The sequence below is a fragment of the Scyliorhinus torazame genome, chromosome 9 (genome assembly GCF_047496885.1).
Source record: "Scyliorhinus torazame isolate Kashiwa2021f chromosome 9, sScyTor2.1, whole genome shotgun sequence".
Classification (NCBI taxonomy): Eukaryota; Metazoa; Chordata; class Chondrichthyes; order Carcharhiniformes; family Scyliorhinidae; genus Scyliorhinus; species Scyliorhinus torazame.
The window spans coordinates 102,146,252-102,172,421 of NC_092715.1; the positions used below are offsets into that span (position 1 = coordinate 102,146,252).

Consider the following 26,170-nt stretch of genomic DNA (forward strand, 5'->3'; position numbering starts at 1 on the left):
TCAAACATAATGACATCAGGGGCTCTACCCAAAACCATTCTATGCAATTTACAGCCCTCTCTGCTTCCATTGTCATCTGTTTCCGAGCGTAAAATTGTCCGTTTGCATTTGTATTAAAAATAAATGAACTAACTTCTGATTAATTTTTGACATCTTTTCTAGTTGTGGCATGATTATTTAAATGCATTCAATGATTTAAATGAGGAAGAATGACATTTACGCCTGGATTTTGAACAGTTGACTACTTATATATTTGAAAGAATTGGGAGGAGAATGCTGTTTAGATGGTGAATGTTGTGCTGTGGAGTTTAAAAACACCATTTGTTGGATGGCACTGGGGCTGGTTTAGCACAGGGATAAATAGCTGGCTTTTAAAGCAGACCAAGGCAGGCCAGCAGCGCGGGTTCAATTGCCGTACCAGCCTCCCAGGTGCCGGAATGTGGCGACTAGGGGCTTTTCACAGTAACTTCATTTGAAGCCTACTTGTGACAATAAGCGATTTTCTTTTCACTTCATTTCATTGCACTTTGCCTGCATAGAGCCTGTGCTCCTCAGGAGCACTCCGGTCAGTGCTGACATTGAGCTGGTTAAAGTATTGCAGTGAATTAAGTTTGAATACGCTGCTCCCAATGTGATCTCCTCTATATCGGAGAGACCAAATGCAGACTGGGTGATCGCCTTGCTGAGCATCTTCGGTCTGTGCGCATTCAGGACCCCAACCTTCCCGTTGCTTGCCATTTTAACAATGGACCCTGCTCCCATGCGCACATGTCTGTCCTTGGCCTGCTGCAATGTTCCAGTGAAACTCAATGCAAACTAGGGGAACAATATCATCTTCCGGCTAGGCACGCTACAGCCTTCGGTCTCAACATCGAATTCAAAACTTCAGATGATTAGCTCTACCCCACCTCGACCCATTTGTTTTCATCCCATTTCATTTTAACTGTCTTTTACCATTTCTTTCTTTCTTATCTTTCTTCATATATATTAAACCCCTCCCACCATCTTATCCACCTTTCCTTACCCTTTCTCCACTTTGCTTTCCTCTTCCCCTCCCCCACATCTACATCTGTCACAGTTTACACTCTGATGTTAGTTTCTCTGCTGTTTGGCCTCTCACACCTTTTGTTCTCTCTGGGGACTGCCATTAGCACTCTTTCCCCTTGGTTTCTGTGGCCATTAGCACTCGTTTTCCCTGGGTTTCTGTGGCTATGACTCATCTTTCATTCTCACTCCACAGTATAAATATTTCCCACTTTCTCTGTCTGTTAGCTTTGACAAAGTGTCATTGGACTTGAAACGTTAGCTCTTTTCTCTCCCTACAGATGCTGCCAGACCTGCTGAGATTTTCCTGCATTTTCTTTTTGGTTTCAGATTCCAGCATCCGCAGTAATTTGCTTTCATAGGCATGATGCTCTCCATTGTACAAGCAGGCTGGTTTGATGAGATGACTTTTCCTGGCAGTCAATTTTGTATGTTCATAAATCCTGCTTTGTTTTTTATTGTTGAGCTAATTGTTATTACTATGTGCTCGATGCAACCAAATGGGAGCAAAGTCACGTAGCGAACGCCTTTAGCTGCATGTTTCCCGGCACTCACAGTGCCGGGAAACACATGGCTCTCCAACGCGACTCGCGTTGTAAAAGGGGCCTCAACGGGGAACGTGTGGCTGAGGCTGCACATAGCCCGGCTTTGTGCAGTTGGGAGTGCTGGAATTCCCCAGTACAGCGAGAGATTTAAAAATGGCGCCCCAATCTCCCAAAGCAATCCCCAGCCCAAACCCACTATGAGAGGGTCGCACTAATACCCACGCAGGGGAGACCCAGTCTGATCACACACATGTGCAACAAATACCAGCTTGGCAGTGCCCATGCCAGCAGGCAATGCCACCTGGGCACCTTAGCAGTGCCAGGCTGGCACCCAGGTGTGGTAGGCTGGCACAAGCAATGCCTAGGCATCACCCTGCCCAAAGGGCATGCAGCCTCTGATCCCCTGGGAGACCCTGAGTGCTGCTTCATCTGGTCCCAGTTTGTAGGGACCAGTGCTGAACAGCGCTCGCCCAAGGCAAAAGTGATGAATCCCTAAGCCTCAGGTACCTTGGGAATCTGCACATCGGAGTGAGACTTACTGATTCGCTCAAATATACAGATTTGTCAAAACAAATGATCCCGCGCACAATGGGCAGGTTTACATTGCAACGTGTTGAGAGACAGGTAGATCCTGGGAGCAGGGGCCCCCGGATTTTATCGGCCACATTGCGCCACTGCGAGCTGCTTTTCTGACGCAGAGTGGCCATTGGATTGTGCCCTATGTCTATAAACTCCTCCAGTTAAAAACTGTTGCATCCTTCTCTGAAAACTCATGCTCGTTAAATACATGTATGTGTTAAATGGTGTTGGAAATGTTTTTGGGACTGTTGTCTGTTTGCACGCAGCCGAATCTGCATGACCTGTTGTACTCAGCAAACACACCTTATCGGTCTTATTTTAAGGAAGTTGGTAAAGAGAGGAAGCACTATGAGGCCATTTTGGTCAAATTGAGCTGCTGTCATTTTGCAGTTTGCTGCTGGACCGTTCTGTTTCTAAAAAAAAAATTGTTGGCTGATTTCCTCTTTAAAAACCAACAGGGTAGTCACATTCAGGCATCCTCAAATGCAACATGTACATTAGTCACAGCAATAAAGTTTTGAATTTGCCTCTCAATTAATTGAGAATGATCTTTTTGAGCATGTGATTTTCCGAATATACTTTACATTTGGACATAGGATGGTTTAATTGTTTCTAGGTACCTTGGTTTGGAGAAAACTATTTAAAAAAGGGAGCCTATTTTCAAATACAGCATAGTGTACATCACACAAGAATTTTTTAAAAACCCAGCATTTTCAACATGTATGTGGGATAGAAATCACCCACTTTTCTCACAGTTCCAAACGTGTGGGTTAGTGTGAGTTGTGTGGTTTGTCAACTGGCTAGAATTTAGTGTAACATTATGTTGCTTCTCCGAGGAGAATATAATTCTACTTTGGCAGGTTGTTTGAAAAAGCTTTTGCTGTTGCCCTTATTAGGTTTGTCTCCTCTCAGTTGAACCTGGTACAGAACTGCAAGCTGTTGAGGGGCTATTTTCAGATATTGGGCAGATTTCAGAGACAGAAAGCAATCTAACCAACATTCACTTTCAAAGCTAATGTTTGAATAGTTTCAGTTGGGAAATATTCAGTTGACTATCAGAAATAAATCACTCTACATTTTGCATTGTTGAACCATGGGAAATGCAAAGACAGCATCAACCGCATTTTCTTGCCTGTCATTTAATGTTTTAGTGAAACAATTTAATTTACTTGAACAAGTGCTCACGAGATGGCTATTAAATGAGTTCCTAAATATTTGTCAAAACATTTTAACAAGTATCTAAACTTAAGTGGTGTGTTGATGATGTTATGATATGCAAACATGCAACCAATGAACACTCAGAATAGGACACAACCAATGGGCAGTCAGGACACTCAGAGGTGGCATCACCAAAAGGGGCATGACATAAACACTATAAAAGGGATGAGGCACTCATACCCTGCCTCTTTCCACAGACAGACATCTAGAGAGTTAGGGTTGATCAGCAGCATCACACCCTATACGTGGCTTCGAGCAAGCTGGTACAGTTAGACTGAGTTACTACAGTTAGATTAGCAGAGAGTCAAACTCATTTGAAAACTGTGTTACTAGTTCAATAAACACGTTGAATTCATTTCAGAGTCTGGAGCATCCTTTAGTTAAGACTGCATCAAGTAGCAGCATAACACAACAGATGACTGCAAGCTTAATAATGGTCTTTGGCAGCAAAATGACGTGCGCCAGTGTTTGTGGTGTTGCGCAGCAATGATTTTCTCAAACGCAAAGACATTGGCATAAACAGCTGTCATATTGCACCATATGGGGTTGGAATTTTGGTCCTTCTTCCATCTAAACTATTTCCTGGTCAGTGTTTTGTTTTGCTTCATTTTGTAAACCAGCAGAAAAAAAGAGGGACATGTGTTTGTTTATCCAGTGTCCATCTTGACCTCAATGGCGCAGCATGTTTTTCAGCCAAGTCCAAGAACAGAGAAAGCTGGGAAAGCTCAGCAGGTCTGTCAGCTTCTATAGGGAGAGAAAACAGAGTTAGCATTTCGAGACTGCATGGCTTCTTCAGAACTGAAAGAGAGGGAAAATGTGTTGGATATTATACCGTGTAGGAGGGGTGGAACAGCTGGAACGATGATGAGTGTAACCTGGGAGAGATTGCAACAAAGATGTAGAAAACTGAAGAACAAATGACAGATGGCCTGGAGGGGGAGGTGGGGGAAGGAAGGGTTTTTGCATCGAGAGAAAAAATGCATGGGATATAAAAAATGGATTAAGATGGAGGGGTGGGGGGAGGATGGGGATGGTGTCTCATGGGGGGGGGGGTGGATGGGGATGGTGTCCCATGGTGGCATAATGCTGGAGTTGGCGGAAATGGCGCAGGATGATCCTTTGAATGCGGACGCTGATGGGGTGGGGAATGAGGACTAGGGGGATCTGGGAGGGAGGGGAAAGGGTGAGGGCAGAGGTGCTGGAAATGGGTCTAACCAGGTTATGTGCCCTGTTAGCCATGGGGGTGAGGGGTGGGGAAAGATCATATTTAAGGAATAAGGCACACATATCAGAAGCTCCATTTTCGAAGGTGGCACCATCAGAACAGATGGAGGCGGAGATACTATTTTTGGTTGTTACTTGTAAGAAATTAGGCTTCAAACAATCGTTCTCATGATCAGATAACCTGTGTTCTTTTTAGTGAGGTTGATTGAGGGATAAGACCAGGAAACCAGGGATACACCCTGCTCCTTTTCAATTTAATGGCATCTCTGGTAATGCAAAAGCACCTCGGTGGCGGTGTTCGACTGTCAGCCTAGGGGTGCGATTTACCCCAAAATGACATGGTCGTTTTGCAGAGTGATTCGCTTCAGGTGTTTGGGCGTTTTTCTAGATCAGTATTCATCCACACTGAGTCACTTTTATGGAACTTGGGGAGATTCCCCCTGAAAAATCCTAAACTTGGGGCGTGATTCTCCGCCCTTGTTGCACTCTCGCTCGAGCGAAATAAGGCCGGTGAATAGCGGGAGAGGCCGAAAACGAGAACTGCGCCAGGCACCAAACAGTTTTGGATGCAACTGTAGCGTGGCAAGAAACCAATTATCACCACTTAAGCACTATTTTCATACAATTAACTGGAGCGACCCCATATCCAACGGCCTCCAGTGACTCATTGGCCTGCCCAGCAAGTGTTCACGCTGACACCAATTAGTGCTCCTTTTGAGAAACTTGAACCTGGCGGAAGGGCTTCTACGAGGAGGTGAGTAGCCATCTTTGCTCAAAGGCAAAGAGCCCGGGGGCACTGGGCTTGCCGCCCCAGTGCTTGGCGGGGGTGGGGCGGGGCAGGGGGGAACTGTCGGCGAGGGGCATCCTCGGCGGGGGGGGGGGGGGCAACCTCCACAAGGGTGGGTCGCCTAGGATGGTGATGTCTGGGTGGGGGGTGCAACCGCGCGGGGCTCACCGTGCCAACCCCTGGATTGTGTACCCATTCCAGGGGCAACCCTTGTCCCTGCCCGTATGCCCCACTAAACACCCATAACTCCCACAGACTGCCAAGGCCTCTGACCATGCGGCCAAAGGCTATTGATAATAGGGATTTGGCAATCATGGTTAAGTGAGCACGTCACGTAACCTAAGTGGATTCCTGTGAGTGGGCAGTCATGTAGCATGTGGGAGTCATTGACTAGCAGCCCAATCAGACTGCGATGCCTGGACAGTGTGTTTAAACACTGCGGGAGGCAACATCACACACGCAGCAGCCAACATCTAAACACCCAGGGACTGGGACGCAGCTCCGGCGACATGTCCACGGCCGGCGGGTGGGCGAGTGCAATGGCGAAGGGACCAGGGTGACGTTATGTGCAGGTGTCTGGGGTACAGGGTCTGGGGTCCGTTGAGGGGAGCCCACTGCGGCTAGGGGTGTGTGGCCAGGGTGTTCTGAGCGTGGGGGAGGGGGGGATCAATAAAGGAGTGTCCCGGTCTGGTTTGTCAGCTTCTCTCCCAATTCCTTCCAGATATTGAACAGTATGGATGGTATTTTGGACCCCGCAGAACAGGCCCTAATGGCGCTGCTACTAGGCCGGGCGGCTAGACGCTGGAGACGGTGGCAGCATCAGTGTCTGCAGATGCTCGAGGCAGAGGCCCAAGGCAGGGACCCGCCCCACACTCTTTGGCCAGGAAGGGACCTAGAGGGCGAGGCCTGTTACGGCCCAGGGTGTACAGGCATCGCTGGTCGTTTGAATATATGATGGTACCACATGGAGGAGGAGGACACCTGCTCCCGGTGGCCATCAAGGTCACCGCAGCCATGACCTTTTGCGCCTCAGGATCATTCCAGGGCTCGAGCGGGGACCAGTGTGGCACCTCTCAGACTACAGCCATCTGACAGGTCACGAATGCCCTGTCGGAAAACTATATAAACTTTGACATGGACCAAGCCCAACAGGATGCCTGGGCAGCAGGATTCTCCGACATTGCCGGGATGCACCAGGTCCAGGGGCTGATAGACTGCACACATGTCACCTTGCGCTCACCAAGCCAGCTGGGAGTGCCCTGCATTAACAGGATCGGTTCCATTCCCTTAACATTCAGCTCGTTTGTGACCACAACAGGCAGATCGTGCATGTTTGTGCACGTTCCCGGGGAGTGTGCACGGCAGTCAGATATCCCTGGCCTCTTTGAGGACCACCCCAGGATGAGATGGGTGGCTGGCTCTTGGGGATAAGGGATACCCACTGAGGACCTGGCTAATGACGCCAGTAGGGAGGCCGGAAACCGAAGCGGAGACCCGATACAACGAAGCCCATGTGGCCACTCGGGCTGGCTTTGAGCAGTGCATCGGTCTTCTCAAAATGCCTGGACCGCTCTGATGGTGCACTGCAGGACACCGGCCAGAGGGTCGCCCGCTTTGTGGTTGTCTGCTGTATCCTCCATAACCTGGAACAGCAGCGGGGCGACATGCTGGAGGGTGGGAATGAGGAACATGTGCCCACCTCCGAGGATGAGGATGATGAGGCGGTAGACGAGCCTGGGGATGAACCGGAGGACCAGCCAGAGGCTGCAGGACAGGCGACAGCAGCGAGGGTCCGGCAAATCCTGGGGACCAAGATGTCCCTCATACTCGCTTGCTTCACATAGGGTGGGCCATCATCCCTACCTTACTCACCCCCCAACCCCATTTCCCACCCTCCAAGGGTATGTGTCACTTCGCTCCAGGGTGCTGGGACTGTGTTGGCACAGTCAGCGGGTCACTGTCAAGGGCAGTGGATTGATGATAACCGCAGGGAGCTGAGTGCTGTTGCTCCTCAATCTGTGCCATTGTCTGACCCCTGCCTGTCTGCTGAGTGCTTGCACACACCCTTCACCTGCACGCGGTGTGCCCAGGGAGACGGGGATGCCTGGAGAGATGGGCCAAGGATTCGAAGGTTGGCCGGTATTGCGGAAGAAGGTGACAGGCATTATATTGCTTGTGGTCAAGGGTTTTGTCCCAGGATTCAGCTTGGGACGGAGGGGCAGCTGGCGCTTTCCCGATGTCTGCACTTTGGTGACGATACCCTCGGCGATACTCCTCGGCGCCTTGGCAATGCCCACCCTGCAACTGGGACAAACTCTGCAGCGCCTTGGCCATTCCCATCTGAGAGCGGGGCATGTCCCGCAGAACCTCCTCAAGGTCAACCTGGTACTCGGTCACATCCCCTAACGAGTCGGACATTCTGCCGAGGCCCTCAGCCATGGCCGCCACTTGGTAAATCTCTTCCCCCTCCCACTTTCTGACTCCCATCCTCCCCTTCTGACGCTCTTTCCCCCTTCCGACTATCTTTTTCCCCCATTTCCTGACTCTCTCTCCCCGTTTTCTGTTCTTCCCCTTGCCCTTGTGTCTCTGCCCCCACCCCACCATTTCTGCCTCTCTTCCCCCCCCCCCCCTTTCTGTCTCTCCTTCCCTTTCTGTCTCTCCTTCCCTTTCTGTCTCTCCCTCCCTTTCTGTCTCTCCTTCCCTTTCTGTCTCTCCCTCCCTTTCTGTCTGTCTCCCCCCTTTCTGCCTGTCTCCATCCCTTTTCTGTCTCCCCCCGCCCCCCACCCACCCCTCCTCTTTCAGTTCTCCCCCCCTTATGGGCAGTGCCCCATAGCACACTGATACTGCCCCATGGCACGCTGGCAATGCCAACTTGGCACCCAGACACTGCCCCTGGCACCAGGACCGTGCCAGGATGTTAGGATGCCCCCCCCCCCTCAGGTGTGCCAGTGGTTTTGGTGGGGCCGGTGAATACCGGGAACCGGGATACTATGGCCGTGAACTGCGCATATTTAATTGAGTTTAATGGACTCATTCCGATCTGGCTCGCACCCAGTGAGGGTGTGATCCAGATTGCGTTGGGCGTAGCGGGACGAGTGCATTGCGTGCGACTCGCCGCCCGGCGTAAAACCGTTTTTGGTTCTCCCGCTATGCACCTGATGTAACGGGATCGGAGTCGGGTGCAACGCGGTGGGAAAATCACGCCCGAGATATTAGTGCTGGAGTGAATGAACCCATAATTTTCTGACTTTGGTAAGTGCCAATCGCACACCATCCTTAAAATTCTTATTGTCAGCTAACTTTGGAAATTGTTAGCAGTTGGTGGGAACAGGTCAAGGGAGTAGGAAATAGGTCTCGAGAGATGCTGCCTGTCATTTTCTGAATTTGTTGTATCATTTGAACAGTCGTGTTCTCCGCATCAGTTCAAATGTTATTTCTTTCTGGAAGATACACAGCTTGTTCTCCAGCCATTATAAAATTTAGGAAGATTTAACCAAGCACATGGCCCCTAACTCAAAATGTATTGTCATTTCACAGGCTTTATCCCAGATACAGCTTACAGGGCTAAAAACAAATACATACATATTTACTGATGGATATGTGTCACAAAATGTTTGTTATAAAGGATGTTCACCAAATTTTCTTCAAATTACTTTAAGATTGCCATTTCATTTCAATTAATTTCTATCATTTTCGAACAGAAGGTCATGCTCTGAAGTGTGGGATATAAATTGCCAGATGTGTCATAGGTGGAATTAATAATCAGTTTAAACCTAGAATCGGGGATGTACAGTCAGAAACCAAACCAGCTATATCCAGTGCAAATGTCACTGAATATCTACCAAACCCGTGACTCAACAGGTCGATGTAACTCACCATGGACTATTCTCCAAAATCGGTTGCATTCTTGGACACACTCATCTTCATCAAAGACGATCACCTCAGCACTTTGCTTTACTGCAAGCCCACGGATAACCTCACGATGCTCCACTTCTCCAGCTTCCACCCTAAACACAATAAAGAAGCCATCCCCTATGGACAAGCCCTCCGTATACACAGGATCTGCTCAAACGAGGAGGAGCGTAACTTAACAGACATCTACAGATGCTGAAAGATGCCCTCGTACGAACGGGATATGGCGCTCGACTCATCGATCGACAGTTCCAACGCGTCACAGCAAAAAAACGCACCAAACTCCTCAGAAGACAAACACGGGACACAACCGACAGAGTACCCTTCGTTGTCCAGTATTTCCCCGGAGTGGAGAAACTACGACATCATCTTCGCAGCCTTCAACACGTCATCGATGAAGATGAACATTTTGCCAAGGTCATCTCCACACACCCACGACTTGCCTTCAAACAACCGCGCAACCTCAAACAAACCATTGTTTGCAGCAAACTACCCATCCTTCAGAACAGCGACCACGACACCACACAACCCAGCCATGGCAATCTCTGCAAGACGTGCCAGATCATCGACATGGGTACCACCATTACACGAGAACACCAACCACCACCCACATACTCGGGCGACTCAGCCAACGTTGTTTACCTCATATGCTGCAGGAAAGGATGTCCCGAAGCGTGGTACATTAGCGAGACCATGCAGACGCTGCGACAACGGATGAGCGGACATCGCGCGACAATTGCCAGGCAGGAATGTTCCCTTCCAGTCGGGGAACACTTCAGCAGTCAAGGGCATTTGGCCTCTGATCTCCGGGTAAGCGTTCTCCAAGATGGCCTTCAGGACGCGCGACAACGCAGAATCGTCGAGCAGAAACTTACAGCCAAGTTCCGCACACATGAGCACGGCCTCAACCGGGACCTTGGATTCATGTCGCATTACATTGACCCCCACCATCTGGCCTGGGATTGTGAAATCCTACCAACTGTCCTGGCTTGACACAATTCACACCTCTTTAACCTGGGATTACCCCTCTCTCTGGATCTGTAAAGACGTAATTACCTGCAAATACTTGCATTCAAAGCATTGTCTTGCATTTTTGACTTTGTGTATGTATATATATGTTTCTGGAACCCACCTCTTCATTCACCTGAGGAAGGAGCAGCGCTCCGAAAGCTACTGATTCGAAACAAACCTGTTGGACTTTAACCTGGTGTTGTAAGACTTCTTACTGTGCTCAACCCAGTCCGACACCAGCAGCTCCACAGCAAAAATTGGGAAAACAGTGCAAAGGTGGACTGATGGCTAAATATTTAACCTTTATAGCAATTCTTGTAACCAAGCCAAATATAGTGCTTTGCATTTCTTTCGACTCATTCGGAGAATTTGAAAGGGGGACCTTGACATTTGAACCCAGGGTTTACATGAATGTTTCCCAGGCCTACACGCTGGAGAGGACACCCTAGTTTCTCTGCAGACTTTAATTATCTGAATATAGACTGGGATAGTGATAATATAAACATCAGAGAGGATCAAGAGTTTTGAGAGTGTGTTCAGGAAAGTTTTCTGCAGCAATATGTTTCCAGTTCATTGAGAAAGGAGGCACTGCTGGACCTGGCTGGTGGGAATGATGTGGGCTGAGTAGATCAAGTGTCAGTTAAAGAAGTTTTAGGGCAAATGATCACTGCATAATAAGGTTTAGGCTGAAAAGGACAAAGAACAATCTAGACCAAGAATAATTAACTGGGGGAAAGCCAACTCCAGTGGAGTAAGAATGGATCTGGGTCAATTAAATTGGAGTAAAAGGTTGGCAGGAAAAACAGTAGCTGTACAATGGGCTAAGTTCTCGCAGAGTCATGGTATATTCCCTCGAAAGAGAAAGGTAGATACACAAAACCATAGCTCCCTAAATGACAAAAAAGGTAAAGAAGGAAAAGTGTGCTTATGCATGGGAGGTAGAATTAACAATTAAGTATCAGGCTGAATATTGAAGGTTCAGGGGGAGGTCAAAAAGAAAATCCGAGTAGCAAAGAGGAAATATGAAAAGAGACTGGCATTCAACATAAAAGGGAATCCTAAATCTCTTTTGAGCATAAAAATAGTAAAAGAGTGGTAAAAAGAGGCGTAGAACTGATTAACCACCAAAAGGTGATTTTTGTATGGAGGAGAAGATGGTGCAGTGGTATTATCATTGGGCTAGTAATTCAAAGACCCAGGCTAATGCTCTGTGAATCCGGGTTTAAATTCAATAAAAATCTGATTTAAAAGTATAAGGCTGATCCTGAAACCATTGTTGATTGTAAAACTGCATCTGATTCACTAATGCCCTTTCAGGAAGGAAACCTGACGTCCCACCTGATCTGGCCTATATGTGATAGCCACAGCAATGTGGCTGACTCTTAAATAACCTAGCAGGCCATTGGGACAATTAAGGATGGCCAATAAATGCTGACCTACCCAGTCACGCCCACATCCTAAAATGAATTTTTAAAAATGCAGAAGGCATTGCTGATGTATCAAATAAATACTTTGCATCTGTCTTTATTGTGGAAGAAGATGCTACCCAGTTGATGGAGAAATAGGGGGTAATTTGGACATTACAAGGGTTTAAAATTGATAAGGAGGAGGAATTGGGGGCTCTCTGTTCTTAAAGTTGATAAAACATCAGAGACCAGATGAGATGCATCTGAGGATACTGAGAAATTGTGGAGGCTCTGGTCATAACGGTTTTAATCTTTCTTGGACTCTAGTAGTGCCAGGGGACTGCAGAATTGCAAATGTAATTGTTCCTTCGTTCGAAAAAGGGTGTATCGATAAGCCCAGCAACCACAGGTCAGTCAGTTTAACTTTGGTGGTGTGGAAACACCTAGAAACAATAATTCAGGATGAAATTAACAGTCATATGAACAAATGCAGGTTAATTATGGAAAGCCATCATAAATTTCTTAAAGGAAAATCAAACTTGTGGGAGTTTTTTGAAGTGTTAATAGAGAAGGTTGATGAAGGAAATGATTTGATGTGTTGTAAACAGACTTCGAGAAAGTATTTGATACAGCATCACAAAAAATTGTGCAAAGTTATAGCTCATGAATAAAAGGGACAAGAGCAACATGGATACAAAATTGGCTGAGTGACAGAAAACAAAATAGTAGTTAATGGATTTTTGGGAGGGCTGGAGGAAGGTTTCTGGTGGAGATCTCCAAATGTTGTGACCCTTGCTTTTCCTGATGTGGCGAAATGTGAAGTGATTCATTTTTGTAGGAAGAACATGGAGTGACAATATAAAATAGACCCAATCCCCAATTCCTAGCCCCGTAACCTACCTAACTTTTTAGGCAATTTATCATGGCCAATTCACCTAACCTGCACATCTTTGGACTGTGGGAGGAAACCGGAGCAACCAGAGGAACATGGGGAGAACATGCACACTCTGCACAGTCACCCAAGGTCAGAATCAAATTTTGGACCTGATGCTGTGAAGCCACAGTGCTAAGCACTGTGCCACCCCACAGGAAGGATGTGAAGGCCTTGAAGATGGTGCAGGAATGATTCTTGAGACAGGTTCCTGGGATGAGGAACTTCAGTTGCAAAGATAAATTGGAGTAATTGGAGTGGTTTTCTTGGGAGCAGTTGGGACTGTTTTCCTGTAGCAGTTGGGACTGTTTTCCTGGGAGCAGTTGGAACTGTTTTCCTGGGAGCAGTTGGAACTGTTTTCTTGGGAGTAGTTGGGGCAGTTTTCCTGGGAGCAGTTGGGACAGTTTTCCTGGGAGCAATTGGGACAGTTTTCCTGGGAGCAGTTGAGGCTGTTTTCCTGGGAGCAGTTGAGGCTGTTTTCCTGGGAGCAGGTGGGGCTGTTTTCCTGGGAGCAGTTGGGGCTGTTTTCCTGGGAGCAGTTGGGACGGTTTTCCTGGGAGCAGTTGGGACGGTTTTCCTGGGAGCAGTTGGGGCTGTTTTCCTTGGAGCAGTTGGGGCTGTTTTCCTTGGAGCAGTTGGGACGGTTTTCCTGGGAGCAGTTGGGGCTATTTTCCTGGGTGCAGTTGGGGCTATTTTCCTGGGAGCAGTTGGGATGGTTTTCTTGGGAGCAGTTGGGATGGTTTTCTGGGAGCAGTTGGGGCGGTTTTCCTGGGAGCAGATGGGCAGTTTTCCTAGGAGCAGTTGCGGCTGTTTTCCTGGGAGCAGTTGGGGCTGTTTTCCTGGGAGCAGTTGGGGCTGTTTTCCTGTGAGTAGTTGGGGCTGTTTCTGTTGGAGCAGTTGGGACGGTTTTTCTGGAAGCAGTTGGGACGGTTTTTCTGGAAGCAGTTGGGGCTGTTTTCCTGGGAGCAGTTGGGGCTGTTTTTCTTGGAGCAGTTGGGACGGTTTTCCTGTGAGCAGTTGGGACTGTTTTCCTGGGAGCAGTTGGGGCTGTTTTCCTTGGAGCAGTTGGGGCTGTTTTCCTGGGAGCAGTTGGGGCTGTTTTCCTGGGAGCAGTTGGGACAGATTTCCTGGGAGCAATTGGGGCAGTTTTCCTGGGAGCAGTTGGGACAGTTTTCCTGGGAGCAATTGGGACAGTTTTCCTGGGAGCAGTTGAGGCTGTTTTCCTGGGAGCAGTTGAGGCTGTTTTCCTGGGAGCAGGTGGGGCTGTTTTCCTGGGAGCAGTTGGGGCTGTTTTCCTGGGAGCAGTTGGGATGGTTTTCCTGGGAGCAGTTGGGGCTGTTTTCCTGGGAGCAGTTGGGGCTGTTTTCCTTGGAGCAGTTGGGGCTGTTTTCCTTGGAGCAGTTGGGACGGTTTTCCTGGGAGCAGTTGGGGCTATTTTCCTGGGTGCAGTTGGGGCTATTTTCCTGGGAGCAGTTGGGATGGTTTTCTTGGGAGCAGTTGGGATGGTTTTCTGGGAGCAGTTGGGGCGGTTTTCCTGGGAGCAGATGGGGCAGTTTTCCTAGGAGCAGTTGCGGCTGTTTTCCTGGGAGCAGTTGGGGCTGTTTTCCTGGGAGCAGTTGGGGCTGTTTTCCTGGGAGCAGTTGGGGCTGTTTTCCTGGGAGTAGTTGGGGCTGTTTCTGTTGGAGCAGTTGGGACGGTTTTTCTGGAAGCAGTTGGGGCTGTTTTCCTGGGAGCAGTTGGGGCTGTTTTTCTTGGAGCAGTTGGAACGGTTTTCCTGTGAGCAGTTGGGACTGTTTTCCTGGGAGCAGTTGGGGCTGTTTTCCTTGGAGCAGTTGAGGCGGTTTTCCTGGGAGCAGTTGGGGCTGTTTTCCTGGGAGCAGTTGGGGCTGTTTTCCTGGGAGCAGTTGGGGCTGTTTTCCTGGGAGCAGTTGGGGCTGTTTTCCTGGGAGCAGTTGTGGCGGTTTTCCTGGGAGCAGTTGGGGCTGTTTTCCTTGGAGCAGTTGGGACTGTAGTCCTTGGTAAAAAAATTGCTGAAGGATGATTTGACAAAGGTATTCAAAACCATGAGTGGTATTCACAATCCTGAAGTGCCTGGACCGGGTAGATAGGGAGAAATTGTTTCCGCTCGTGAGAGATTCAAGTATCTAGGATGAGTGGGAGCAGAGTTAACATAATTGGCATAAGAAGAAAAGCCAATATGAGGAAAAGGATTTTTCTCACAGCGATTAGTTAAGGACTACAATGAACTGTCTGAGAGTATGGTGGAGATGAGAGTATGGTGGAGATGGGTTCAATTAAAGCATTCAAGTGGGAGATTATTGTTATCTGAAAAGGAAGAATGTGCAGGGTTCCAGGGAGAAGGTGAGAAGTAAGTTGCTTACTCAGAGGGTCAGTGCAGCCATGATGGGCCAAAAGGCCTCATGCACTGTAACAGTTCTATGATACTCAAAGTATTTTACAACACATGGGAAGCAGCAGTTATAAGTAATAAACTTTTGATTGGTGTAGCGAATGAGAGTTACAGGCTTTCTCTGGTGGGAGGGACTATTGTTAACCACTGCCACTGCCCTCCTCAATTCAGGCAGACGAGTAATATTCTGACCTGCCATAGCCCATCTACTGCAATGGATGCTTGAAGCTTAGATTCTCTGCTCAACAAGCGCTTGGAAACTATCACACCAGACAAACAAACAAAAATAAATATTATGCTAATTCTTCAATTGGCAAGATGGAATGTCAAGCTGGAACGTCAGGACAATGTGCAAAGGATAGATAGACGGCTTGCAGCTGGGTGATAACATTCACAAGATGGATGTGATTGACATTGATAGGCTGAACATTGACACACTCCCCTGCAAGAGAACTGGCTCGCCAAGAGCAGATCACTGACAGAAAAACATTACTTGCCCACCTGGAAGGGAGCAAGTTCAGAGGAAAAGCATGAGTGAGAGTAGGCTTTGATGTAAGGAACTCGCTACTCTCAATGCTAGAACCCTCCACAAATGATTTGGAATGTGTTCTCTCCCCTTGTCTCTCAACTCAAACAGGACCAGTTAATGTCATGAATTTCCAATGTTGTGCTCCACTAAAGTTGAAAGACCTGGGGCAGGATTCTCCAACCTCCCGCCGAGTCGGAGAATCGCCGGGGGGGGGGGGGGGGGGGGGGGGGGGGGGGGGGCGTGAATCCCGCCCCTGCCGTCTGCCGAATTCTCCGGCGCGTGGGTTTTGGCGGGTGCAGGAATCGGGGCGTGCCAGTCGGCGGCCGCTGGCAGCGCCTCCACTGGGGATTCTCTGGGCCGAGTGGCCGCCTGTTTTCGGCAGGTTCCACCGGCGTAAATCATAACAGGTCCTTACCAGCGGGATCTGGCTCCACGGGCGGCCTGCAGAGTCCTCGGGGGGGGGGGATCTGGCCCTGGGGGGGTGCCCCCACAGTGGCCTTGCCTACGACCCACGGCCACCGATCCGCGGACGGACCTGTGCCGTGGGGGCACTCTTTGCCTCCGCACCGACTGCTGCCAGCCATGGCCAGTGCGGAGAAGAACCCCCCTGCGCATGCGCTGGGATGACGCCAGCACACGCTGGCGCTCCCGCGCATGTGCCAACTCACGCCAGCCGGCGGAGGCCCTTCAGCTCCGGTTGGCATGGCGCCAAGCCCTTCCGCGCCGGCTGGCGCGGCACCAAACACTCCGGCACCGGTCTAGCCCCTGAAGGTGCGGGGGAATCCGCACCTTCCGGGCGGCCCGACGCCGGAGTGGTTCACGCCACTCCTCAGCGCCGGAGTGGCCCGCCCCGCCAGTTCGTGGAGAATCCCGCCCCTGCTCAGTGAGAAACTTGACATTGCTATCAGCAGAATTCCTAATTTAGAACTTCTTTACAAACTCAGGGATTTCAGTATAAGAGTGGGCATGGACCTCGAGGAGGCCTGGGAAAGGTAAATGAGAAAGGACACTTGAACAATGCTGCTGCCACGACCTTTGTATAACTCCGTGTTTTTCAAACTTTTTTGCTCGGGACCTGTTTTTACCAACCGGCCGACCTTTCGTAACCCACGCGAGCTGACCTTTGCGACCCATGCCAGACGACCTTCGTGACCTACCATTTTCGCTTGCCTTTAATGTGACAGGTGAGCCTGCTTGGTCCTCACGATCTTGCTTGCTTTGTCATTCAATGTTTCATTTCTGCTCAGACCTTTAGCTGATGATTTAAGTTCTCGCTGCATCCGTTGCAAATAATCAATGAGGTTTGTCCTCTAACTCGCAATGCCTTTGAAATTTTGAAGATTTTAATCTTTCATTTGCCAGTACTTACCTGCATATAACACACATGAGCTTTGCATCCTGATTTATATTGGCACAATTAATAGTCCCAACCTCAATAAATCACCTTTATACTGCTTTGTTCCCGATTTCAGCTCCTTAATTGGTTGTTCACCAGGGGCCCGGGAGCTCGCACTAGCATTGCTGGCATCTGTAAAATGGAGGAATCTCTCTCGTGCCCAGAGCATGTGACGTCAGTGTACAGGATGCGTGACCTGCTCTCTGCTGCCGCTTCTGGAGAGAAGGCACCATTGATTTTTAAAAAGAATCTGCTCCTAGGTCAGCGCACTGACATCAGGAGGAGGAGGTGTTCTGCCTCCCTGGGTTCCAGGCCTCCGCAGTGTTGAGGGGGCACACAAGCGCGGATGGCCGGCATTCTGAAAGCCAGTCGCGGTCAGCAGTTTTAAAACCTTGTCGCAGCCGTTGGGCACCACTACCCGCGTTCGGAAACACTGCAACCTGTGGTCCTGTGACTGTCTCGACGTCCGCTCCGATCCACCTGCAGGTCATGACCTTGAGTTTGAAAATGACTGCTGTAAGTAGCACCAGTAAACTATGCCTTCAGGGATTAGGCCATAGGTACCAGCAGGATCTGATCATCATCAAACGTGACTTTCTGAACAACATTCTCAACACCTGCAGCGACCATAGAGCTAACTGTGATATTGATCACTCCATGGTGTGCATCAGGATTAAGATGCTTCAAGTGGAAGTTTTAAAAAATTGTTTCACGGGACGCAAGCCCTGAACAACATATGCCCAGCAGGAGAAAATGTTGAACAGTCTTTACCTTCGCTGTCTCAGACATATCCTCGACATCTCTAGGCAAGGCCAAAGTAAACACCTCTTGAGGTCCTGGAGTGTGCTAATTCCATCAGCATACTCTCCTTGCTGAACTAATGATGGCTGCATTAACTTAGTTGCATTCTTTGGTGTCTGCATTGACTTTAGTTGCATCCCAATGACTTTCTGGATAGTGTACCAGCTTCTCAGTCATGACCTCCTGGACATCCATTTCTCTGCTGCAAAGATACTTGCAAGTGAGATAATGACTATTAACACAAACAATTATTTCTGGCTGCCATGACCTCTGGAGGCTGACTAGTTGGAAGGGCACTGGAAGAGGCAAGTTAGAAACTAAACTCAGCTGGCCAAGAAAGGGACCTAAAGGAAACAACAGGCCAGTGAATCATGTACCTTCTCTGCTCACTGTTGTCTTCTGCAGAAAGTGCAAAGTGGAGCTCCTGAGCCACACCAGGCAATGCTTAACAGAGTTGATCAAACCATCATCTTCCAAGATAGAATGTTCCCTAAAAATTGCTTTGGCATGCATATTGCATTTGATTTTTATCATGCTGAAGCTGGATATAGCCACCTTTTTGGTCAGATTGTTGTTTGTGGATGGTTGCTCCAGTGACAAGAATTTTTTCATGTTTGTTGTTGCCAGCAGCACTGGACTTTAAGATTCAATATTCAAAATGTCTTAGTTATTTCACAACAGAGACTCAAGTTTGTGGTATATTTATACTTTTATATCTTAGTGACAGCAACCTTGTAAAGTTTTTTCAGAGAATAACAAGGAGTTCCTCGTCAGATTTAACATTTTAACTTGCTCAGTTTTTAAAAGAATTCTTTCCCCCGCCATTGATAATTCATAGCTTGGCAAAATAATAGAATGCTGAGCACGGGACTGTATGAATGCTGGGCATCATCCAGGACAAAGCAGTGTGCTTGAATGTCACCGTTGTTATGGGCCAGGGTGTAGAAAGTTCAAAGTGTATTATGAAGCTCACCTGACCTATAACTTTGATGTTGAATTTGGCTAAGTTGAGCACAAGAGTCTTCACTTCAGGTGTGATTCATCAGATTTCCTAGGCGTTTTTATCAAAACAAATTTTATTGTAAGAATGTAGTTAACCTAACCTATGTTAAACACTTATCAAGAATTTGTTCTCAATTACAAACATGAAAAACACACAACAGCTACAGTAATCTATGTATATAACTCTTAATGAATTCCCCTTAATAGCTGTTCCAATTCAATACAAAATCCAATAAAACCAAAACCCCTTTCAAGGGCGTGATGCAGCACATTGTAATCTCACTTGAATGGGACTGGGCCTCTCCCTAAGATTCTGATCCAGTTTCCAACCGGCAGATTCAAAACTCCTTCAGGAAAGCAACACTAGCTTTAAGGTTACCAAGGCAGTTTGCCACACCCAATGTGCTTTGAGTTCACTGGAACAGCTTTAAAATAAAACGGAGAAAACAGGAAACTTCCTGCAGCTTAACACAGTGCTTCTTCTACTTCAGTCCAACACAAACAAACTGAAACCCAAAAACCTAAACCCCCTCTCACCTGACAGCTCCAGCCCAGCTCCACCCACAAAATGACATCACTGAAGCCATGCTACAAACCATGGGGTAAACAAAACCTTTCTTAAAATGACACCGTGGCCATTGAACTCCACCATCAAAGCAATGTAATGTGCTATGACCAAGATGTGTTGCAGCAGCTCACAAGATTTATTTTAATAGCATCCCTCAGCCTTGCAATCTCTTACTTGATAGATAAGGGGCACCAACATTTGAGGATGAGAGTTGTGTCAGGAGGGTAATGTTATTGCCTCATTTGGGATTATTGAACTATGTCAATGGCTGGTGGTTTAAACCTTTAGGTCAGATGATGGATTCTACATGGATAAATGATATACCTACTTCTGGCCATTTTAGAAACTTTTAATAAATTGTATTTCCGTCTTTTGCAACAGTCTTGCCTTCCTTTAACTTTAATCTATTCACTGATGCTAGAATATTGATATGTTGATAGTTTTTACTAAAATTATGGGTATCTGGATTTAAATAAGCCTGGAAGATTTTGCACTTATTTTAGGAAATGCGGTTGTACTGTACCTGCTGCAATTGGACTTTTAACAGAAAAATGCATGTCAAGATATTAAGATGCCAGTACTGTTATGTAAATTAATATATCTGTATTCTTATCTCTGGCGAACCTGTAAAGAATGCCCTTTGATATCTTGGTGATCATTTTTATACAGCACAAGAATAGGACCATTTATTTTGAAAATAAACAATTAGCCTACTTACCTTGTTAAAGATATACCTTGGGTTATAACTTTGACACAGATACCCTCGCATTATGCCATCATTTCACCAGCAAGATCCAGGTTTTTCCTTGAATTAGTATTGATGGGGGTTAATTCTAGAGCCTTCCTAGTTTCAGTGGAGAGGCCGCTGCACTCTTCAGGTAAGGAGGCAAGGAATGAACAAATCGCTATGTACTGATCACCATCCAGTAACATTTGCTGATGTATTTCATTCATCACATTCAGCTATCAATGGGTTGTGTAATAATAATAATAATAATCACTTATTGTCACAAGTAGGCTTCAATGAAGTTACTGTGAAATGCCCCTAGTCACCACATTCTGGCGCCTGTTCGGTGAGGCCGGTACGGGAATTGAACTCCCGCTGTTGCCTTGTTCTGCATTACAAAATAGTTTCAAATATATTCAACATATTTTACATACACTGATGTACTACAGTTACCTTCTGCAGGTTCACGGCCAGATTTACCAACATTTAGCCCACTGTGCTAAATGTTGGTAGCTAACTGGGAATAATGACTACATAACTTGGTCTCACTACTTGAGGCTAATATTAGGAAATCTTGTATTCCATCTTCACGCCCAGGGAAGAATATTGGGGAAGTTGGATTTATTGTTGCTCTTGAAATTTGAATTTTAAAGTCATTTGCAGAACCATTATGATTCCATGTGTGATGAATGTATAAAAATGGTATATATATTGTATCTTACATTTGTTGCAGTAATGTTTTTAAAGAACCTAGATTAAGGTACCCAGACTGTGTGTCTCCTAAAGCTGTAATAAAGATGTCGTAAAAGTGAGGTCACCATTGCTGCTAACAATTTACTTGTTTACATATAGATGGCTAATGCAACATTATTTTGATTTTGGATGGTTCCCTGAGTAGAGATAATTTGAGGGATTGCATTTAGTCATAGCTAAGCGGGTCATAGGACATAGTGGGCTATAGATGATATAATTAATAGGAGGAGTCAGGTATGTCTGTAGTTTGCAGTTTTGCCAAGTGCTGTTAGGTTGAGCAGAAGGGCCTGACTAGACGGATGTGTATTGGGTCTGCTCTTGAAAGGCCCTCTCCAAAAGGTTTACACAGAAATAAGCAAGTAATCTGTTTTTTAAACTTCATTTATAAGTGGCATTTGAACTGTGTTGGGTTGTTTAATTGGAATTAATGATAGGTGTAGATAGTAAGTTCCAGTTTTTTCCTTATCAATTGTTTAACTGATAATTGTGAACTATTTCTTTGATGTTAATGTGGTTAATTCTGTGTTTAAATTAAAGTTAGTTTCAACACAAAATATAGCTATTGGTCAGAGTCATCACTCCTGTCGTGAAGTATCCTTTCCTCACAGTTTTACAAATTGAAAAATTGTTGGTTCCTCATCCCAATTGTATGTCACGATACCGGATCTGGTCCGGTATCCTAACACATGCTACAGTTCAACCATTGTGGTACTTGAGAGCCCTGGAACTTCACAAGCAGCAGGTCATCCGAATTCTATAATAATTCTCGGCTCTGTTAAATGTTCTCCATTTTGGACATATGACATGATTATTTTTTTTCCTCTGAAAGAGTATGACTGCATTAATTTTTGTACTGAATACAATTAGTCTCCTATTCCAATTTTCCTTTTTGTCCTATCCCCATCCAATTTGCTCTCTCCTTTCCAGAACACTTGATTCCTGCTGCTTAGGATACACCCCAACTCACATGCCGGCCTAATCCCCATTTAATGTCAATTTTCTGGGCAATTGTGATGAATAATTAATCTCTAATCTTCAAGGTATTAGTTGCAGAGGTATAGAATCCAGTATTTAGTGGAAACAAGAATGACTTTTACCAGTGAACATCTGGCCGTGAACCTGCAGAAGGTAATTGTAGTACATCAGTGTATGTAAAATATGTTGAATATATTTGAAACTATTTTGTATTTCAGATCGGGCCCAGCTGCCCAGAAACATGATTGAAAATAGCATGTTTGAAGAAGAGCCAGATGTAGTTGACTTGGCCAAGGAACCACGTCTTCATCCTTTGGAACCTGATGATGTTGAATATGAGCCACATAGTTCACGGTTGTTGGTGCGTGGCTTGGGAGAGCATGACCTGGAGGACGATGAAGAAGACTACGAATCATCTGCAAGGTTGTTAGGCATGTCATTCATGAACCGGAGTTCCAATCACCGCAATAACATGTCAGGGGCTTATAATCAGGAAACATCAGGGGGACCTTGCTCACTATCCTCTGCTCGGACTGTACTTGTTGGAGCATTTGTTGTAGTGATTATACTTTCAATAGCGATGGTTGTCTACTTTCTGCCAAAATGTACCTTCACCAAAGAAGGCTGCCATAAAAAGAACACGACTTTAACACTCATATACCCATTGGCATCCAATGGCCAGGTATTTCCCTGGCCAAAAATGAGATTGCCTAATGCTGTTGTACCAGTGCATTATGATCTTACTCTGCATCCCAATCTCACTACCCTGAATTTTGCAGGCTCTGTGCAAATAAGCCTTCTAGTCAAGGAAGATACCAACAACATAACTCTCCACAGCTCCGGCCTCAAAATTGTCAAGGCAACACTTACTCCAAAAGTATCGAGTCAACCAAAGGATGTCCAGATTTTGGAGTATTTACAACATCAACAAATTGCCATTAAAGTTAACCCAATGCTGTTGAAAGGAGACACATACATACTTAATCTGGAATATTCAGGAAATCTGTCTGATGGTTTTTCGGGATTTTACAAAAGCTGCTATCAAGATAAAAACAAAACCAGGTAAGCCGACTCCTGTCAGTATGTTTTTATGAATGTAATTACTATTTCCTGACAGGTTCACTTTGTGTATTGTTGTTGAAAGACACTTGAAAGGAAATAAACCTTTCACTTGTGTTTGATTTAATCTATTGTGCACCATTGTTTTACAGCACAGCTGTTTGTGCCACTTTGTTGATGCATCTTTTGCTTTTCTCAAAGTATTGGTAATGTGTCTAGTGGTGACAAAAGCTGGAAATTTGCAGTTTTGATGTGAATTCAATAAATCTGTTCACTTGTGGGCTAGCGCTCAAGCGTGGCCATTCTTGATTTCATAGATTTCATAGAATTTACAGTGCAAAAGGAGGCCAATCAGCCCATCGAGTCTGCACCGGCTCTTCGAAAGAGCACCCTACCCAAGGTCAACATCTCCACCCTATCCCCATAACCCAGTAACCCCATCCAACACTAAGGGCAATTTTGGACACTAAGGGCAATTTACCATGGCCAATCCACCTAACAACCTATCCACCTGTTATTAACAAACTCTCGTGCTTCATTTGTGAAAGGAAACCTGACACCCGAAATCAGTCTGTTCCCACATGATTCGAGTCCACACTACGTATTTGAATCTTAGTGCCCTCTGAATTATCTAGCAAGAGATGAGCAATAAGTATAGCTTTGTCAGCATTTTCCAACAGATTTTGTGATAATAGGACAACCACTTTCTTTACATACTATTTCAATTCTATAACTGATTCACAGTCCCAGTTTTTCCTCCAATGTGATTTGGTCACAATATGAACAAATAAATAAACTGAATATTTCCTCCTTCTGTGTTTAGCAAGCACTGGATTACTCATAGAAAGTAGCATCCATTATAAAGCGCTGTTCTTCTTGAACTTCATCTTGCAAATTAGCCATATTTAACTACTAAATCTATGCACCAATCTGTGTACCTTTTTAGCAGGCATTAAGATTTGAATCTGAACTGAGTCCCCGACAAGTCTGAAGGGCGTATTTTTAAAATGCATTCATGGGATTTGGCCATTGCTGGCTAGGTCAGCATTTATTGCACATTCCTAATTGCTCTCGAACTAAACTGAACTCGAACTAAAATGAATGGCTATCCCGGCCATTTCAGAGGGCATATTTAAGAGTGGATCTGGAGTCACATGTAGGTCAAGGACTGCAGATTTCCTTCCCTAAAGGACATTAGTGAACCAGATGGATTTTTAGGACAATCGGCAATGGTTTCAGGGCTATCAATAAACTTTAAATCCAAATATTTATTGAATGCCAATTTCACCATCTGCTTTGGTGGGATTCGAACCATGGTCTCCAGAGGTCTTCACCTTGGGTCTCAAAATTAATCGTCCAGTGACAATTCCACTATGCCACCACCTCCCCGAAGGACTTTAGGGGGCGTCATTCTCCGACCCCCCGCCGGGTTGGAGAATCGCCGGGGGCTGCCGTGAATCCCGCCCCCACCGGTTGCCAAAATCTCCGGTACCGGATGTTCGGCGGGGGCTGGAATCGGGCCGTGCCGGTTGGCGGGCCCCCCCGCTGGATTCTCCGGCCCGAATGGGCCGAAGTCCCGCCGATAAATTGCCTGTCCCGCCAGCGTGGATTAAACCACCTTTTGAACGGCGGGACAAGGTGGCGCGGGCGGGCTCTGGGGTCCTGGGGGGGGGGCGCGGGGCGATCTGGCCCCGGGGGGTGCCCCCACGGTGGCCTGGCCCGCGATCGGGGCCCACCGATCCGCGGGCGGGCCTGTGCCGTGGGGGCACTCTTTCCCTTCCGCCTTCGCCACGGTCTCCACCATGGCGGAGGCGGAAGAGACTCCCTCCACTGCGCATGCGTGGGAAATTGTCAGCGGCCGCTGACGCTCCCGCGCATGTGCCGCCCGGGGATGTCATTTCCGCGCCAGCTGGCGGGGCAACAAAGGCCGTTTCCACCAGCTGGCGGGGCGGAAATTCGTCCGGCGCCGGCCTAGCCCCTCAATGTTGGGGCTTGGCCCCCAAAGATGCGGAGCATTCCGCACCTTTGGGGCGGCGCGATGCCCGTCTGATTGGCGCCGTTTTGGGCGCCAGTCGGCGGACAGCGCGCCGTTTCGGGAGAATTTTGCCCAGGATCACTGCCCTAATATGGACAGTTACAATATTTAATATTGTGAGCCAGATTAAAACATGAAATCCCCTCTATTCAGCTGACTATGCAATAAGTTTGATCAGCTTTTGTTCAGTTTCCAGCATTCTACCTCTCAATTCTGACTGTCTGAATCCAATTAATCATTCTGAATAGAGTGGTAATTATCAAGCCATTTAAATGCATCCTTGTCCTGTGTGTGGTGCAGTGACTCACACCAGTACAAACAGGTGCAGCCCAACTGATCAGAGTCACGATCCCTGTTTCCGACCCTGATCAGACAACAATCTATCACTTACCTTCCTCTGATTCTTCTGCCCAATCTTCCGTAGGGGGATTGTGCAAAACTCACTCACAGCAGGAAACTTCAATGGGGCAGCGGAGGAAATCTGGACAGGGACCACACATCTTTTCACAGCACAAGCTTCCTTGTTCTGCCAAGAGTTTGAAGATCCCAAAGCTTCTTAGTATGTCGGTGAAGGAGTGTCTGAGTGAATTAGTGAGTGAACGGCTCCATAGGTGTGTAAGGGGGTAGGATGGGTGAGTTAAGTGGGTAATGGGGTTGGGTGGATGAGGCAAGGGGGTTGAATAGGATGGTGAAGTCAGGTCAATTCAGGGGAGAGGCGCGGGGGGGGGGGGGGGGGGGGGCGGGGGGGGCGGGTGGTGGATGGTGGATGGTTCAGGTCAGCTCGGGATGGAGTTGGGGGTTAGCGGGGAGTCGGGTGGTTGGGGGAACCTGAGGGTTAGAGGGGTTGATTGGGTGGTGGGGCTGGTCGAGTTGGGGCAGGGGTTTAGTTGGAAAATACTTGGTATCATTACCCAGGAATTAGACTCGGATTTTTCTATCTGTCATTTCTTGGGTAACTATTCAGGCAAGTCAGTTGCTCACATCCAAAGTGTCAACCATAGCTCAGAAACATTTTCAGAGGTCCGTGAAGCTGGGTAATTTCTCAATTGAACTTCAAACCTCCCAGGCAATTCCATGGAGTCGGTACGATCTGGAGACTGGAAGATCCGGGCCATTGTTTCTCGAAGGTTAGCAGTTAGGGGCAGTTATTGTGCTCCTCCTATGATTCTAGTTGGGATCAGATGATTCCAGTTAGAATTTTACTTTACAGTGTTGTACCTACATTAACATTTACCTAATGAATTATTTAAAGATATAT

At 47.0% G+C, this 26,170-nt stretch overlaps 1 protein-coding gene across 1 annotated transcript in view; it reads left to right on the forward strand.

The window, feature by feature from the left end:
* lnpep (leucyl/cystinyl aminopeptidase) overlaps window positions 1-26,170 on the forward strand; it is a 185,885-nt gene that overhangs the window by 38,751 nt on the left and 120,964 nt on the right. The window contains exon 2 of the mRNA XM_072516343.1: window positions 22,037-22,880. Within this exon, the coding sequence (XP_072372444.1) occupies window positions 22,037-22,880 (844 nt within the window). The remainder of the gene's footprint in view (window positions 1-22,036; window positions 22,881-26,170) is intronic.